Source organism: Anoplolepis gracilipes, chromosome 3 (assembly GCF_047496725.1).
Source record: "Anoplolepis gracilipes chromosome 3, ASM4749672v1, whole genome shotgun sequence".
NCBI classification, from domain to species: Eukaryota; Metazoa; Arthropoda; class Insecta; order Hymenoptera; family Formicidae; genus Anoplolepis; species Anoplolepis gracilipes.
The window spans coordinates 6977747-6994982 of NC_132972.1; the positions used below are offsets into that span (position 1 = coordinate 6977747).

The window sequence follows — 17236 nt, forward strand, 5'->3', positions numbered from 1 at the left end:
TTATACACAGTAGTGTTTTTCTCTATTCTTACGTAGTCATTATGCATGCACAATTTTTTGTCCAATCGCAGTATATTGTGATTGGCTGATGCAAATTCTCTGTGATTATGAAAGATCATAATACCTATAATTGCATAATGCACTCTACATATCTGCAAATGAAAATGCTACTGCAGAAGAATACAATTTGCTAACTGTAAGTTAATTTTATATTTAACAATTATTAATAATTAACATGATTTGAATATGAAGATATAATAGTTCATGTAGTGTATAATTGAATTTACATATAATTATCATATATATGATAATTATATGTATATGCAGATAATTACACGAATATAAAATTGTGTACAAAAATTATGTTTAAAGAGTAAAAAATATTTCAATTATTTAGTTTTGATTATGTGTATAAATTATACACATAAGTTTCAGAAATATATTTAAATGAATTTAATATATGTATATTTATATTATATATATATGTTATATTGTACATGTATATTTATCTTTTCGATTACTGTCTTATTTTTAAGAGTAATTAAAACAATTATTTGTGTTTTATTTTTTTAAAAAACTGTTATAAAAGAATTTCTTAATTTTATAATAACAAAAATAATATTTTTACTCTGTGTATGTGTAAAAAAAGAAAACCACTATACATGTACTTAAAAAGTATTTTGAAAGATTAAATCTATATGAATAAAGAATAATTTTTAGATTAAATAACAAGATAATGATATATCCTTTTTTAGAATAATTTTCTGCATACTAATTATAGAAGAAAACGAGCAAAAACATGTCTTCAATTAAATAAAAACAAAGATAAATATATCAAAATAAAAGCGAATATTTATACGATTCATAGGTTCGATATTATCGAAATATGTATTTTGGCGCGTAAAGTGCTCGTAGAAGACGATTGGTTACGCGATTCGGGTGTGTTCGGTTTCGATCGTCTCCGAAGTCCGAAGTCGCGCGTCGCGCGAGGCGCGAGTCAGCGAAATACGAATCAGTGTCAGTTGTCTTGTACCGGCGTAAAGTCGGAGTAGGTACGCCGTTTTCGCTCAACAGTCCCACAGTAGGTTGGAGCGACGTCAAATCTGTCAACCCCTTCTCCGTGGGAGGAAGATTCGTCGGCGGTCGGCGGTCGGCGGTCGGCGCGCGTCGCCGGCGAGCGAAGCGGGTAGCGGATTCGGTTCTTTATTCTTTAGTCGTGTCGCGCTGAGCGTGATGGCCGCGTGTGTCGGTGAGCAGGTATCTACGGTGAATGTCGCGAAGAATAAAGCACCCGGTAAGCAGTTATATTGGCAGCACCGGCTGTTTGGCAAGCAGCTGCTGCGCTGCAATCAGGTTGGTGACACGAGGAAGTCGATTGACTCGGCGACCGCGTCGCTCGTCCACGAGGACGGCCGGCCGGCCTGCGAGATCATTGGCATGTACTTTAGCTTCGTGAATCCTGGTGCGACCTGCGACGACTTCACGCGTCAGCTGGTTGAGCTTTACGCAAATGTCAACGGTACGGATAGCAGCGGAGCCGGCGAGCGTGACAGGAAGAAGAGATTCGAGGTGGTGCACGTGGTACTCTGGAGCAACGTTACCGACGTGCTCGATTTCGATGACAGCTTCCGCGCCCACGTAGCCGATTTACCCTGGCTCGTCGTGCCGAATCGAGATTACGAAAGGAAGGTAAAATGAATTTTTTTCTTTCTTTTATTGTTTATTTCAATCTTTTCAAAAGATTTATTTGAATCTTTCCTTTCTTCGCATTTTTCTCTTCTCCCTCTTCTTCTTTACTTCCTTTTTCTAAGTTTGTCATTATTCTATTATTCTAGCTTTTACAAAAGTTTCTAAGAATTATTGTTGTCACATGGTATTGTCTATGTGCATCTATTCAGAAAACTTTCTTAGGATCATTATCGAAAAGCACGTACCTAGCTGAGTCTAAATTATGTCACGCTATAACACGTTTATAGAAAGAAAGTTTTTATAGAAAAAAAGCTGTAAGTATTATTAATATTAAAATAAATTTTTACGAGAAATTGTGTGAAATAACATGAAATTTTATTACAATATTTAGTTTGAAAAATTTTTTTATTAAATTTTATTAAGACAAGATAATAAACTTTATGTGCTTTTTTCTCGAAATAATGAGAGCAAAGATTTAATATATATCATTGTCAGAAACAGATTAGTCTAAATTGTGTGGCCGAATTATTCAAAGTAATAGAAATGTTCGAATAGTTCATACGAACTGTTCAAACGGAAGTAATGATCGACATGTTTGATCGATTCGCAATGCTGACATTCACACAAGAAAAATTTGAGCAAAAAGTGTTTACAGCAAATAGATTCAGCAAGTAGATTAATCAATTTTTATTTATTTAATTTTCACAAATCTCTTTATTGCTATTTTATTCGAAATAATTGTATATATTTTTTCGAAAGATTCTAATAATTGAAAAATTGTAGGTAATAATTCTGATTAAATGAGAAAATTTTGTATAGGAAAAGATTGTTGAGAGCTTCAATAATTTTTCATGTCTATCACTTATCGTGACGAAACTTTTGTACTGAATAGTATTGATTGTGTATAAAAGTTTGCTCTTTTACTGACAATGAGAGAAGAAATAGAAACGCGGAAATGGTTAAATCTTCTTATTATCTACATTGCAAAGTTTTTATTAAAATATAAAGAAAAACATAATTTATAATAGTAGCATTATATAGCTACTGCATCAAGTTATTTTTCAAACTAAAATAAATGCGCTAAGTAGCGTGCTTTATATATTTTAATTTAAATCTGAGACAAGGCTTTTTTGATATATGTATTAAAATTAAGAAGGCTTAGAAGTAAATTAATCTCAGTATCGAGTTTCAATCAAAAATTCACAAAAGAAGTGCTTTGTTATATATAATGTCATTTAATTTTAATGAAAATTAACAGCATTTTAATTCAAACTTTTATTGCCATTCTATTTAAAATAGCAATCAAAATTATAAGAAAAGATGAAAAAATAATTGATTTCGAACTTCAAAGAATATTTATATACTTGAGACAAAAAAACGTTAGTTTAAATATTAAATTATTTTAAATACAAACTTTACGATCGTATATGCGCATACTTTTGTGGATTTATATCGTGTTATGCTATAAGAAATTATATACATATTATAATTTTATAAATCACATCGGACTGAAAAAAGAAAAGAGAGAGAGCGCTGTAAATTTCATGATATTTTCAGTTTCATTATACATATGTCAATTTCATGATATTTTCAGTTTCATTACATGCGTATTTCATACTTACAAGGAATAATTGCTAGGCAATTCACAATTCTCGTTTAATGCAAGTGCATTTTGATTGAGATTTGAATAAAAATTGGCTTTAACTGCATTCGCAGCGATATACATCGAAAATGCTACGCATTTTTAATTATACATGGATTTATATCCATGCATTTGTATCTTTGTCGGTGAGATTAATGCGAAAGCTATCCGAAAATATATTGTAAAATTTATGTGAAAGAGAGAGACAGAGGGGAAAGATATGAACAAATAAATTATTATTTTTAATCTATTCAAAATATCAAAATTCGAAAGAAGAGAAGAGAATAAATAGTGATACAGTCTTTTATATATAATTGTTTCTTGTTTGTATCATCTAAGATTAAGTTAAATAGCGAAGTCAGTTCTTTCTTTCCTTTGTTGTGAAGAATATATTTTTTATTTTAAAATTTGCCGAGTAATTTTTATCAGAAATGTCAGAATTATATTAGTTGTTTTTTCAAATTTAGATGAATTTAAAGTACACTATTTAATTTTTGCGGGGCAAAATTTTTGTGAAACTTGCAAGTTTTGTTAAAATGTAATAAAAGGAAAAAAAATTAATGTATAAAAAAATAATTTAATAAAATCTTTTTTTATTTTTTAAGATTGACTTATAAAAAACCCAGTCGCTACTTTGTAGCATTTGCGATCGGTAGGTGACTAGAGGTCATGCTACATGAGATAAAAATGCAGACTTAGATCTTAATATATAGATTTTAATTATAGAACGAGTTTATCTCCAATGAAAATAAAAGCAGAGAAAAATTTGCCAGAACGCATCTGTACTATAATACAGATGTTTATAAACATCTGTAGCATAAATATTAAGCAGCAATTTTGTCGCACGCATGCATGAGTAGAATATAATTCCGACGATAGAATATTACTTTGCCACGAGACGATGTACATTTTTCATTTCAGGCACAGGCCTTTTAACCCCTTCGCTCACGCAGTCGCGCTATTTAAGGTTCAAATTTTATTTGCGCGAACGCGCCTGGCGGGAGGACGTGGTCGGGGTCGGTTGCATGCACTTCGTACTCTGGAGATGTATTATCCAGTCGCGATCTTTTTACCATTATGGTTTCTCGGTACGCGTTATCGTCGTTGTTGATAATACGATGCTAAGGTACAAGCGAATATTGCGATAAAGAAAATTGCGAAAGTATAATTTGTAAGAATAGTGTATGAATGATTCGGCGAAGGAATAATACTTTAGTTTTAGTATATTAAAGTATTATCATATTTATTTGATTATTTGATTTATCTTATCCGTTAATGTATCTTATTTTGAATTTCCCTCGACCTGAGAGAAAATTTAGATCATATTAAAGTATTTATGTGTAACAGGGCATAGAATTTTATATCTGAGAAATGTGCGTGAAAAAATGTAACTCTATAAATAGAACGATATTTTATGAAATTAGTATCAATTTTCTCGATGAAGAATTTATCGAGCATTAGGTATAAGCAACATTCTGATTTTTTTTTTCAATAGGAATAATAAAATGATCGAAATGTACACGTTAAATATTTCTTAAGATTAAAATTTATTTCACACATACATAGAATGTTTGCTTTTATATAACAATATCATTTATATTAATATAAATATTATTTCTCGTTTTGAATTTATTAATGCGATATATACACAAGCACGTATAAATAATATGTAGAGGATACTTGAAATGTTTCAATCGTTATTTGTAACGTTGGGCCTTTTTATATTTTACTCAGCTAGGGTACTTTAGATTCATTGATGTTTGTAATAGGGATGTACACAGGGATGTACAATATATACATTTAATCGGTCTCAATAGCGTAGAAACCGTAACGATAAGCGCTTTAACCATAATGAACGTCAAGTAGCTTTGTGATTGGTCCTCGCTCATTAATTCTGTATTTAAATCGCTTTTGAAAATGTCTCGCTGTAATTACAAATGCTTTGTGATAGTTTCATTAATAATAAAAGAAACAGAGATATATGATTACATGACTTAAAAAAAATTAGAGGTCGATTTCATTCGAGAAGGCCCGTCAAAGACTTGTTTTACTGAAGAGTAAGATTCATAAATTAAATTATACATAAATTAAATTAAATATTTTAGAATGCGATAATGTTATTTTATTATATAGTTATCGCACATTTATTTAAAATATAAAATTATATTTAAAATATAAAATTATCAGTATTATATATAGAATAAATCAATATGTCTTTCATATTTTACGAGAAAACTGTTGGTCGTTTTAGTAATAATATATACAATTAGTAATACGAATAGTATTATACTATTCTTATTACAAATAAAGAAAATTTAATTTAATTTATATTAATACTTGATTATATTTTTTCACACATAGAATGAATAGTTCAAAATTGTTTTCGTTTTACTGAATTGACTTTGATATATTAATTGCACTCTAGGATTAATACAGTTTTTTTAATTTGATATATTAATTGCACTGAGGATTAATACAGTTTTTTTTACAAAACCCTCAATGAAATAAATCAGAAACACGCATACTTATCGAGACCCAGCTTTTTCACGTCTTTACATTTTTGATGGCCCTCCATCCCTTTTATTTCGACATGAGAGACAACACTTGCGCGCGGCTGGCACACTCCATGAATAAGGTGTCTCTAGGAGACTGGTCGCTTCAACGCTTTAATCAGCGAGGTTGCTCATAGCTCGGAGGTTTTAAACCGCTTGGTAAGAAAAAAGCTCGCGTTTTTTTTTTTGTCCAAGAGCAACGTTAACGAGAAAGCCGCGTTGTGAAAAGAGAAAAAGAATCGAGTAAATGACTGGAAACCTTCTATTCTAAACATACAGACGACCCATATCTTCCTCAAATAGCGTTCTTGTTCGTTCTACGCGATAACGAAAGAAATCGGACGAGGAAGAGACGGAGAAACGAAAGAACATGTATGTGAATGTATGTTTCTTTTCCTTCGCGTGAGTTTGTATGTACACACATAAGCCTGCTCATGAAAAATGAAGCGTGAACCACGGCTGTATCTTTGGAATGTCTGAAAGTCTAAACGAAAGTCGCGAAACTTTAAAATTTTTCTTTTTGTCTTTCTCTTTCTTACTCGCTTTCTCTTTGCACGGGTAATTATGACTGTTTTAAATATCGATTAAAGAAACTTAATTTTAAAATAATCATCGTCAGTAATTTAAATCTGTATTTAGTAAAATATAATGTAAAAATATGTATATTGAAGTACGGTAACAAGTCGAAAAAATAATCATAAATGAATCTCGAATTTAAATATTTAATTTTAAACAAGAGTTTTATTTTACCAAATGATAAATCATGAGAGACATTTTGATTATTATAATCATAAAACACTATTTTTATATGTCACATAAACAAATCAAAAGTTCTGATTCTGCGATGTTGCATATATATCCATAGACACTCGTATTCATAGGGATTCAACAGAGAAAATCTATCGCTATTTCATGTCGGTGGTCGCGGTTTTGTTTTACGTTTCATTTCATTTTTTTTTTTTTACCTTGTTGCATGCCTATGAATTGTGCACGGTCTATTAGCTCGTGGTCAAAGGAAAAGTGATGAATGTTTGCAAACTGTTTGCATGAAAAGTCGTCCCTATGTTTGTAAGAGAAAAACGAATCTCACGACGGGAACCTTTTGAGTCACGCCATTGTCATGTGTCAACTTTTCTCAATTGTTACATAAACTTTGTTATAATCAAGTACCTTTTGTGCGCGAGGATTAATCGCGTAACGAGTAAATAATAAAAAATAAATGAATTAAAAAAAAAATATTACTAAACAGTAGAAAGGGCAAATAAAAGCCAAGGCGCGGTTATTAATGCGTAAAATTTTTTTATAATACAAATTATTAACGGTGATTTATTAATGTACTTTGAGAATAATTTGTATTATAAATTTGCGCATTAATAACCGTTCTTTGGCTTTTATTCCCCCTTTCTATCGTTCAATAATCGTTATTATATTGAGCCTATTATTTTTATTATTAAAAAATATTTTTTGTTGTCCACGGTCTAGATACACATTTAAGAGACTTTCACTTCGTTTGTGTAAATTACTCCGATTAATCTGTCTCGCGCCAACGAAATGCTTGATCAAAACCAAAGATTGCATCCGCCGAAATAACTCAAAATTCCTCAGGAAATCATAATAAACTTGGATATACATATATGAACTAAAGAAGTTGCAATTTAGAGACGTGCAATTTGGCGTCATCTTAAATGGGTGCTTAATATTGTGAATAAATTATAAACATTATGATATAATACAATATTTGATATGATGAGTTTTATCATCATTGTTGATTATCAAATGCTAGTCGATTGCTGTTGAATGATTCAATAACAAAAACTGGAAAAAAATATATTTTTTAAATATCTCAAATTTATTATTATATTTTTTTAAAGAAAGAATTTCTCTCTCTATTTCTTTCTTTATTTATTTATTTTATAATTTTGAGAAAAAAAAATTAGAAAATCCCACATTACTATAACGAGCCGTTTACACGCGATTATTCGCTTATCTCCGAGCGTGAGCAACATTCGTAGACAACAGGGAGAACACGAAGGGAGAACACGCGGTCGTCGTCGCGACGGCTGCAGTTGAGGCGGAGAGGCGTCGGGTTAGACATGCGATCTGTATACATTCCGGAGACGATTGAACGCGTGCAAACCAGTCAAAAGTAATCTCTGTTTTGTCCCCCTCTTTCTCCCTCTCCCTCTTCATCTTTCTTTTTCTCTCTTCCGCCCGCACGTTTCTTTTTTAGTCGTGTTTCGCTGGCTCTCGTAGTTGTGACGAGGAGTCGGCAAGGGGATGAGAAGTGAACGAGAGCGAAAAAGATACATAACGCAATTTCATCATGACAGACAACATATAGACAACGTAAATATATTCGCTTAGATCGTATAATATTTAAATATTTATAAAAATGAGAAATGTGTTCTCGCGTGCGTGATAAAGAGATATAATAAGTAATCGATCTGAAATATAAAAACTAGGGAATAAGTATATATATATATATATGAGGAATGTTTTTCGAATAAATCAAAGAAAAAAAAAAAAAGAGTAAAATCATACTTTTGAAAATTTTTCAACTTCAAAAAGTGAGAGGATTCATTTCTTTTCCTTTGGAAAGTGCTCATTTAATAATAATGTAGAGAAGGAATATTATGACGCCGAATGTACGGACTAGGGACGAGGGAAATAACGATAGCGCACCGTCCGTCGTGAGCGGTAGCAACGCGGGCAAGGGAGGACGCACCACGCGTTATCGACCGCTCCAGAGGCTGCGGGGGTGAGCGCGAACATCGCGTTCATAGGCACCACGTGACGCGATGGAAGCGAACGAGAAGGCCGCGCGGGAAATATACGAAGGGATGCGAAGCAACCCCTGCACGGTTACCCTTCGCGCGCGCGGCCGACCTTCTCTCCTTCCGCCCTTGTGTTAAAGTACCTTGCGATAACGTACGCGTTTCACTATACCTATCTACGGACCCTTCTCTCGCCTTACGCCTGTTCTATCCGTTCTCTCTCTGTCACCTCTCCCTTTCACCCTTTATGAGCGGCCGTAACCCGTAACGGAGCATCCCGCGTGATACGAGAAATCGCCCGACTCTCCCCCTCGAGATATCGAACTGCGGGGCCGCGCGGTCTGAGGGGATTGAATGTTCGAGGAAAGGGTCGGTCGACTTAATGCAGTTTCAAGAAAAGGGACGGAATGGGGGTGGAAAAAGGTAAATTGGGAGGTTTAGACTCTCGCGCGCAATTTTGCTCTTGCTCGAATTATGACACTCGGTGAAGATCGGAGAAACTACGTCAGCGAATTTTATTAATGATGTAGAAAATTGAGATTGTAACTTTGTAATAATAATATATTCTGATATATTAAAAATATCAAATTTCTTTTATAAAACATATATAGTAATGTTAGATGTTTAAACATTCTAGTGGAACGAAAATATAATATTTTAGTATTTTTCTATTTTCGGATACATCGAAAAATATAATAGAATATATAAAAAATATATATATATATATAAATTAGTTAGAGATTTCTTTTTAAATTATCGAGAGGCAAAGATTGTTAACTCGATGACCGTCGAAATAACAACGAGAGAATAAAAATAAAAAAATTCGAGGAGGTAAATAGAATCAAAGATATAGAAAAAAGTTTTCTATTGAAGTATGTAGCCGTTAATGATGTAATTATTCACACAAAAAATGTAGAGACTATTCGAATATTTTAATTACATGCGCAATATATATCTTCTTTTGTACATCTCTCATTTCTTTCTTAAATATTCTCTTCATTTGTCTAGTATGAAAATCACATATAATATGAAACAAAAATTAGTATTTCGATGTAACTCTAAATGTTGGAGGAAATTATGCATGTATATCGATATACACGAGTTATATTTTATGTGCATGATTAATTTGCATACGTGATATGGAAATTAATTATATTCATTAAATTATATAATGCGATATTATTTGTGAAACACGATAATATAATAAAATACATACCTCGTATTGATATATTTTTTGCTCAATTTTCCATATATGTTTTTATTCTTACTTCTCGAATAATATTATTGGTTGCATGGTTGATATAACCCCGACTGCAACTGTTTACGGCTTATTGCTACGTAGCCTCTGGAGAAATATGCTTTTAGTGCAGCTTGTTCATCGGTATTATTGAGCGAGATCACATTATGTTTCCTACGGCACAATATTGAATTATATTCACACTAATTATATTAAACAATATATATTATTTATAAATTTATTATTAAACTATTATTAATTAACTATTTAGTTTAGTTAAATAATATAAAACATATTTAAAATATAATTCGACGGCACCAATAAAAAATATTGTAATGGATTGTATTGGATCTTTTAACAATAACATTTTTCAACGATCTTTCTGGAGCCGATCAAATTGCATATATGTACAAAAATCACGTAAAGAGAAAAAAAGAATAAAATTTTATATATTCATTTAATTTAATTCTCATAATTCTATTTAAAAAAAACCATATATGTTATACATATGTGTACACACAAAATAAATGCAGTTTCGCGATCACAATATTTTTTACTATTATTGTTGAATTATGCAGATTAATCTTTGTGTTTTTCCAGACCAGGTTGACTCGAAGGTATCGGATAAAAGCAGGCGTACCGACGTTGATCCTGCTCGAGGGGTCCAACGGCTCCATAGTGACAAGAGGAGGTGTCGAACGAACTGTCGCTGATCCCACCGGCCTAGAATTCCCTTGGAGACCTCCACATCCAAAAGCTGCCCTTGAAGATGGACCTCTCCTGCCATGCGGTGCCCGCGATAGCAATGAACCTATGTTGCATGAGGAACTCCGCTACTGTTACAAGGGAGTTTATTTCAGTGCACATTGGGTAAGGAACGATATCAAAATTATATAAATGTTAGAATTACGCACAATCATATCACAATGTTTCACTGCTTTCTGTGATAATTAGTTATTAAACAAATATTTATTTAGTTATTAAATAAATATTTATTAAGTTATTAACAAATGTGTTTTAATAAAAATATCAATTAATTTGAACAAAGCGAACTGCAAATCTATGATCAATGGTTTGTTTTTATACAATCAAATTATTAATTCGTTATTTTGATTGATTAACAATATAGAAAATAACGATATAGAATAGGATATAGATAAGGAATATATAACTTTTTAATTTTAAATATACATTTTAACAGAATGTTAATTTATTGATATAAGTTATAAAAACATTCACTATAGAATAATATTAAAATAATATTGAATCAAAGTTTTTAAAGAAGAGAGATCGATTTCGTATTCTAGTAAAGTCTCACAACATATCTCGGACATACATTAATTTAATCTAACGTATTTCTGACATTAATTACATATTTCAATTATATCGTATGCTTTTCATTTAGTGTCCACCTTGTAAAGCATTCACTCCGCAACTCGTGGACATGTATCAACGAATTCGGGAGAGAGGTGGCAATTTCGAAGTAATTTTCGTAAGTTCGGATAGGTAAGTTTGTGAGTTGTTTGTGAGATTAATTATATGTTACACTCTCGTAATTTTTCACCATAATAGACTTCTATTTTTAAAATGTCTCAGTTTATTCCAACATATTTTTTTGTCTTATTCGACAGCTTTTTTCTGCGTGTATTTATCGCTAGTCTTTTCTATTTTCTTCTCTTTTGTAAAAGATTTCAATTGTACATTTTTATTCTAGGAGCGAGGACTCTTATAATGCATACACGGAAACAATGCCTTGGCTAAGGATACCTTTCAATCAGGAAGAAAGACGCCGAAAATTGGCAAGGGCTTTCGATGTTCAAGCAATACCGACTCTAGTTGTTCTGGATTCTCGTGACAACATAATCACTCTAGATGGACGCGCCGAATTGATCGAAGATCCAGAAGGATTGGTAATTTTTTAAACAAAAAGTTTTCAAATTATTATATTAAAAATTTACTATAAATGACTTATTTTCTTTTGAAAAAAATAAAGAGGCTATTATATATATATAAATTTGTTAAAAATAACGAAAAATAGCACCCTTCTTCGAAACTTTACAATTATTGATTTTCTAAATTTTCAGAATTTTCCTTGGACAAATAGACTGGTAAATATATTGACAGAAAAATATGCTACGTCGTTACACGATGCTCCAGCCATTATTTTGTTTGTCGGTAAGGGTACAAACAAACTATTAGATATATATATATATATATATATATATATATATATATATGTATATATGTATATACATATATTTACGTGTATATATATATTACTCTATATATATATTACTTCGAAAATAAAGACTGCTGAAAAAACTAGATTGTGTATTGGTTAATCTTTTCCGAATGTATTTTACAGAAGGAGAAGATTGTGAGATTCAATTTGGAGAAAGTGTATTACTACCAGCTGCACAAGAGTACAGAAGAGGTCAACCTGATTATGATCCAAATTTTGATGACCCTGAAGATGATATGTTGCAGTTCTATATTGCTTTAGATGTAAGTATTGTGTAGAATATAACATGCATGAGAAAGAGAATAAATTAAGTGTAAATTAAATATATGTAAATTTAATTTGTTTTAAGGATGTAAAAATCAAGTTTTATAATTATATGTCATTTGTATATAAAATTACAAATCGCAAATATAAAATATCCATAAACTAAGTACATTTAATGATTTTTTATGCAGTGTGAAACGTCCGACATTCTTCGTGAATTTATTGGTTTGGATGATGCGGTACCTCTTTTGACTGCTATAGATATTCCACGAGGAATATATGTAGTGATGGAAGACGGTGCTGAAATTTCCGTGGACTCTGTACAACAGTTTGTTGATAAATTTCTCAACGACAAATTGCCGATCAATAAAATAACGGCAGTGCATAAAGTATCAAAAACAAATGAACATATGTCAGCTTAAAGGCTGTGTAATATTAGCTAAGCTATGTAAAATTTGTATTTGTCTAAATTTGTACTTGTTAGGAGAAGTTATTCGAATGTCTGAAAAAATCCTTTTGTCTCTGTTTTTACTCCTATCTCTGTGATATCGTCGTTCTTTGCGTAGAGAAAAAATATTTGCGTAAAAAAAATGTATTTGTTCTTGCATAATTCTCTGCAAAAGTAATCAATATATGTATCATAAAAATAGTCATAAATAAATCGATCAAATTGTATTTTTAAGTGTATGCACACGAATACGTTAATAAATTATATATTACTTAATGCCGAATGCATTATAGAAGTCTTTTTGATTAGGAGATAGCTTATTCCTTAAGCTGTAGCTTTTAATATTAGTCACACATTATATTTATGTTATAGATATTCGACAATTTCATACAATACCTATGTGACACTGCGTGTGTGTGTGTGTGTATGTATATATATATATATATATATATATATATATATATATTTACACTTTTTTTATTCTATAAATTTATTTGATAGGTGGTAATGTTGAACATTATATCAATTGCCTGATGCAAACGTAATTTTATTTGTATCTTTTTTTTTTATTCACATATTTTTTACCGAGTTTTTTATAAAATTATTTAATCCGTTATATCTCTTAATTACTAATGAAATTGTTACTAGAATAGAATGATTTTTTATGCTTTTTTTAACAATTATTGTTGTATCCTAGCATTGTTTATACAACACACACAAAGTCGTTGATTAATACATTCATACAAAGTCATTGATTTCACACACGTATCAAAATTCTAATTTATATATTAAATATTTCACAATTATAAAGCTATTACCGTCGCTAGTTAAAAAATGTACAATAAGAGTTTGCGTTTTTTAAGAAAAGGCACTATAACGTCATGAATAATAAAGTGCTTTGAATTAGTTAAATAGTCGTGTTAGTTAAAAATTTAATTAATGTTATTGCCATACTGTTTGTCTTTAATAATTATACCAATTATGAGAATTATCATGTAAGGAGTGCTGCCAGAGCATCAAGAAACTTGGGTCTTTCCTCGATTTTCAGTCTTATTACTGCAAAGAAAAAAAAATATTACTAAATACGATGAGGTCTGTGCCGACTCATACAAATCACATATTTCAGTATATACTTACTTGTGCTATCAAAATAATCTGCTTCAACGTAACAATTTTTATTTTTTGCAGCTTGCTCGAATGCTTTTCCAAATAAACTGTACGAAATATATAGTTAAACATACATCATATTTATCATATATAAATATTATTATATATTATACATATAAATATTACCTCCTGGGTTGATCCTCGCAAACTGGTGGTATACCAACGAGAAGACATGATCCTTCCTCTGCGCTAAATATTGCAGAGGCTACAAGGGGCCATTCAGAGGCACGTCTATTTCTCGAAGAACTTACGTACGCCTTAAGAGCAAATTGAGCTAACATAATCAAAGGATGAGGATGTGCGAATAAATAAGTATCTATATTCCCATCTGGCACATTGAGATACAAAAATGAACCAAAATTCTTTACTTGCTTAGCTTCTAATATACTCTGTGCAGTTTTAAAAATGTTATGAAGCATAAGCTTTGCTTTTTCTATGCCATTTTCCAAAATATCTTTTTTCGTACGTGATAAACAATCCAGTGCGTCTAAGAAGCAACGCTGTGGTTGTCTGTCCTTTGTCTGTAAATATAATAACATATACATTAGACAAAATATTAATATACTATAATTGATCATTAATTGATTACTTACTGTAGAATCCAGTAAAGCCAACATAGCATATACCATGTCTGAAGCACAATATTTAAAACGATAACCATATTGGAGAGTAAAACTAGTGCCAATAATGCTATTGACATTATATTTCCCAGCTAATTTTTCAACCATTTGCCTAAATTCTTGTCTAAAAGAAAGATCCATTGCACGAAACAATTGCCTGGATTGCACTAGAGGTAAACCCATTTCTGCTAAAACTTCTTTCAAACGTTGTTCTCCTCTAATGGACCAGAGGCGTAACGATACTGCAGTTGACATTGAATATTTTAAACTAGCTTCAACAGTCCAATGACGATATAATGCTAGTTGCAGACTGTCGACTATCATTAAGGAATTAACACATGTGTCAGATTTGTATATTGAATCAACAAGTATTTATCATTTAAAGGATACTCTTTGTCATAAGTAACTTTAACAATACTCTGCTGCTGTTGTTGATTATCAATATCAATGCCTTGTCTATGTGTTAATCTGGAAACATGGGCTTGGAGAGAACCTTCTTCAAGAACAGCTATTCGTGATTCCACTTTACTAAGAATTGACTGTTCTGTTGAACCAACTATGGCCCACCATGCCATATCTAAATTATCTTTTGACATATTCCAAGCCATTTCAAATACCACTATCGCACTCTGTAACAAAAGGTGGCATGTGCATTAACTTGTAAAGTTACTTTTTTAAAAAGTCTATTCTTGAAGTAACTAATTTGAGTGCATACTGATTTGCCATAATAACTGTATTGCAAATAATTAAAAAGAATTGTTGCCCTATTTTCAACCCATTTCCTTCGTTCACTTCTCCTCAAAATATCCTCTTCATTCAATCTTCGTTTTTTACTTTGTCTGTTTTCACTTTCATTGTCTGATTCTTCATTTATGTCCTCTTCATCTGACTACATATAATTAATCAGAATTATATGGAAAAAATTGTTGAACATTCATGTGATATTTTATATCAAATATTACATACGCTATCATCTCGGAAAATATCATTATATTCTGGAATTTCATCATCTTCATCAAGTTTACCAAGAATACATATTTGATTTTCTGAATATATATTGCATAAATCATAAGGTCTATGACTGTCGAGAATAAAGAATACTACAGATTCATCTGGTCGAAGTAATTCCACTAAATCTAGAGTACCACCACAGTTTATCATTATAACATTTTTTATCTGAAAAAAAAATTTTTTTCTTAGAACAATAATTATCAATTAATGGAACATATAATAATACATATAGTTTACAAGCTGTTATTACCTCTTCGCAATTTTCATCAAATGCATTTATCATATCCTGAATGCCTTGGACAGGTACAAGAGTATATATTATGTGATCATTTTTAAAAAGTTGTTGTAATATTCTACAGGCACAGATTGCATCAATGTCAAAATTCACCAGAAGTAAACACCTCTAAATTAAATTGAAAAGAATAATTAGATATTTCCATGCAACATAAAATTATTTAATTAAATAACATTCAAGCTATATTTAAATGTCTATATAATGTATAAAATTGAATATAACATAAGTAAAAAATCTACTAATTATAAAATTATATATATTTAATAGTTCAATAAATTATACGCTGTGCTTGTTACGTCATTGCATAATCTTAAAATATTCTTTTTTATCTTGACATAAAAAAGGAGGATTATGCACGCGATCATCTAATCACTCAGAGAAAAGAGAAACGACAGAGAGTTATATCTAACAATAATCTTTGCAGAAACAAAGGAGATAATTGTGAAAAAAGTCGCGGTAAAACCACATTATTGTAAAAAAAAAAAGCTGAATAATTATCAAGAATTTGAGAAACAAACGTGTAGGAACGTCATGGGTGTAACCTATATGAAAGATGCGGACCACGTTATCGCGGTGGAAAAATGAAGCAACTCACGCTTTTTTGTATCACATCGTAGAAATCCTTCTCTAGGTTCGTCACGAACATGTTGCGACTGTTTACGACGTCCGTAACATTGCAGGTTTTGCGAGACGCTTTCGTGCGACGGTCTCTGCATGGGCGATTTAGCGCGAAAATCCAAACCGTCGGGGTCACAAGGTGTTCCGGTGCGCGCGACGACAGGTCGACAACCGTCACCGTCGCGTCGACGGCAGGTTATTTCCATAACTCGAGATCGGATACGTCTCTACGCGAGCGAGACGAAATTCACATATTCGATCGAGATCGATGCGTGTTTACCGGGCGATCACCCGTATCAGCACCGATTTTATAAACGCCAGAAACAATGGTTAGTCCGTAGTTTTTCATAACAATTTGTAAACAGTACTACTGTAATCGATTGTCAAGCGGATTATCGAGATTAATCGAATCGTGACGCGTTTGATGCACTCGGGCAACGTTCCATTTAACGATCACAACGCTCATAAAATCGTCGTGCCATTCTCGTCGTTCACCGAAGGTTGAAGAAAAACAGACGACACGTTCGGAAGCGTTGAGATTGTCAAGCGGAACGTAGCCGAAGATGTTTATCTCTTTCACGTGCGCGCGCAAAATTTGACACTTTGTTGCATCGCTATGTTACAAGACCATCATTATATTAATCATTGACGCAAATGATATGTATTTTTGGCAGATA

The 17236-nt window shown here is 31.6% G+C and overlaps 2 protein-coding genes across 3 annotated transcripts; one reads left to right on the top strand and one right to left on the bottom strand.

Annotated features, from left to right (window-relative positions):
- Nucleotides 1-817: 817 nt before the first annotated feature.
- Nucleotides 818-13128, top strand: LOC140663982 (nucleoredoxin). Its single transcript, XM_072888614.1, has 7 exons — nucleotides 818-1689; nucleotides 10495-10764; nucleotides 11300-11400; nucleotides 11609-11804; nucleotides 11979-12069; nucleotides 12260-12399; nucleotides 12592-13128. The coding sequence occupies exons 1-7, from the start codon at nucleotides 1234-1236 to the stop codon at nucleotides 12820-12822; spliced, it is 1485 nt and encodes a 494-aa protein (XP_072744715.1). The 5' UTR covers nucleotides 818-1233; the 3' UTR covers nucleotides 12823-13128.
- A 256-nt stretch (nucleotides 13129-13384) lies between these two features.
- Nucleotides 13385-16983, bottom strand: Cdc45 (cell division cycle protein 45). Of its 2 annotated transcripts, none has more exons than XM_072887958.1 (9): nucleotides 16460-16509; nucleotides 15897-16049; nucleotides 15602-15811; nucleotides 15351-15524; nucleotides 15026-15264; nucleotides 14609-14945; nucleotides 14142-14536; nucleotides 13986-14062; nucleotides 13385-13904 (listed from the first exon to the last, which is right to left on the bottom strand). In XM_072887958.1, exons 1-9 carry the CDS (start codon nucleotides 16472-16474, stop codon nucleotides 13840-13842), a joined length of 1665 nt encoding a protein of 554 aa, XP_072744059.1. In that variant the 5' UTR covers nucleotides 16475-16509; the 3' UTR covers nucleotides 13385-13839. The 2 variants fall into 2 exon arrangements, with proteins under 2 accessions (XP_072744059.1, XP_072744058.1); XM_072887957.1 differs by lacking the exon at nucleotides 16460-16509 and adding an exon at nucleotides 16537-16983 and having other exon boundaries at nucleotides 13386-13904.
- Nucleotides 16984-17236: the final 253 nt, after the last annotated feature.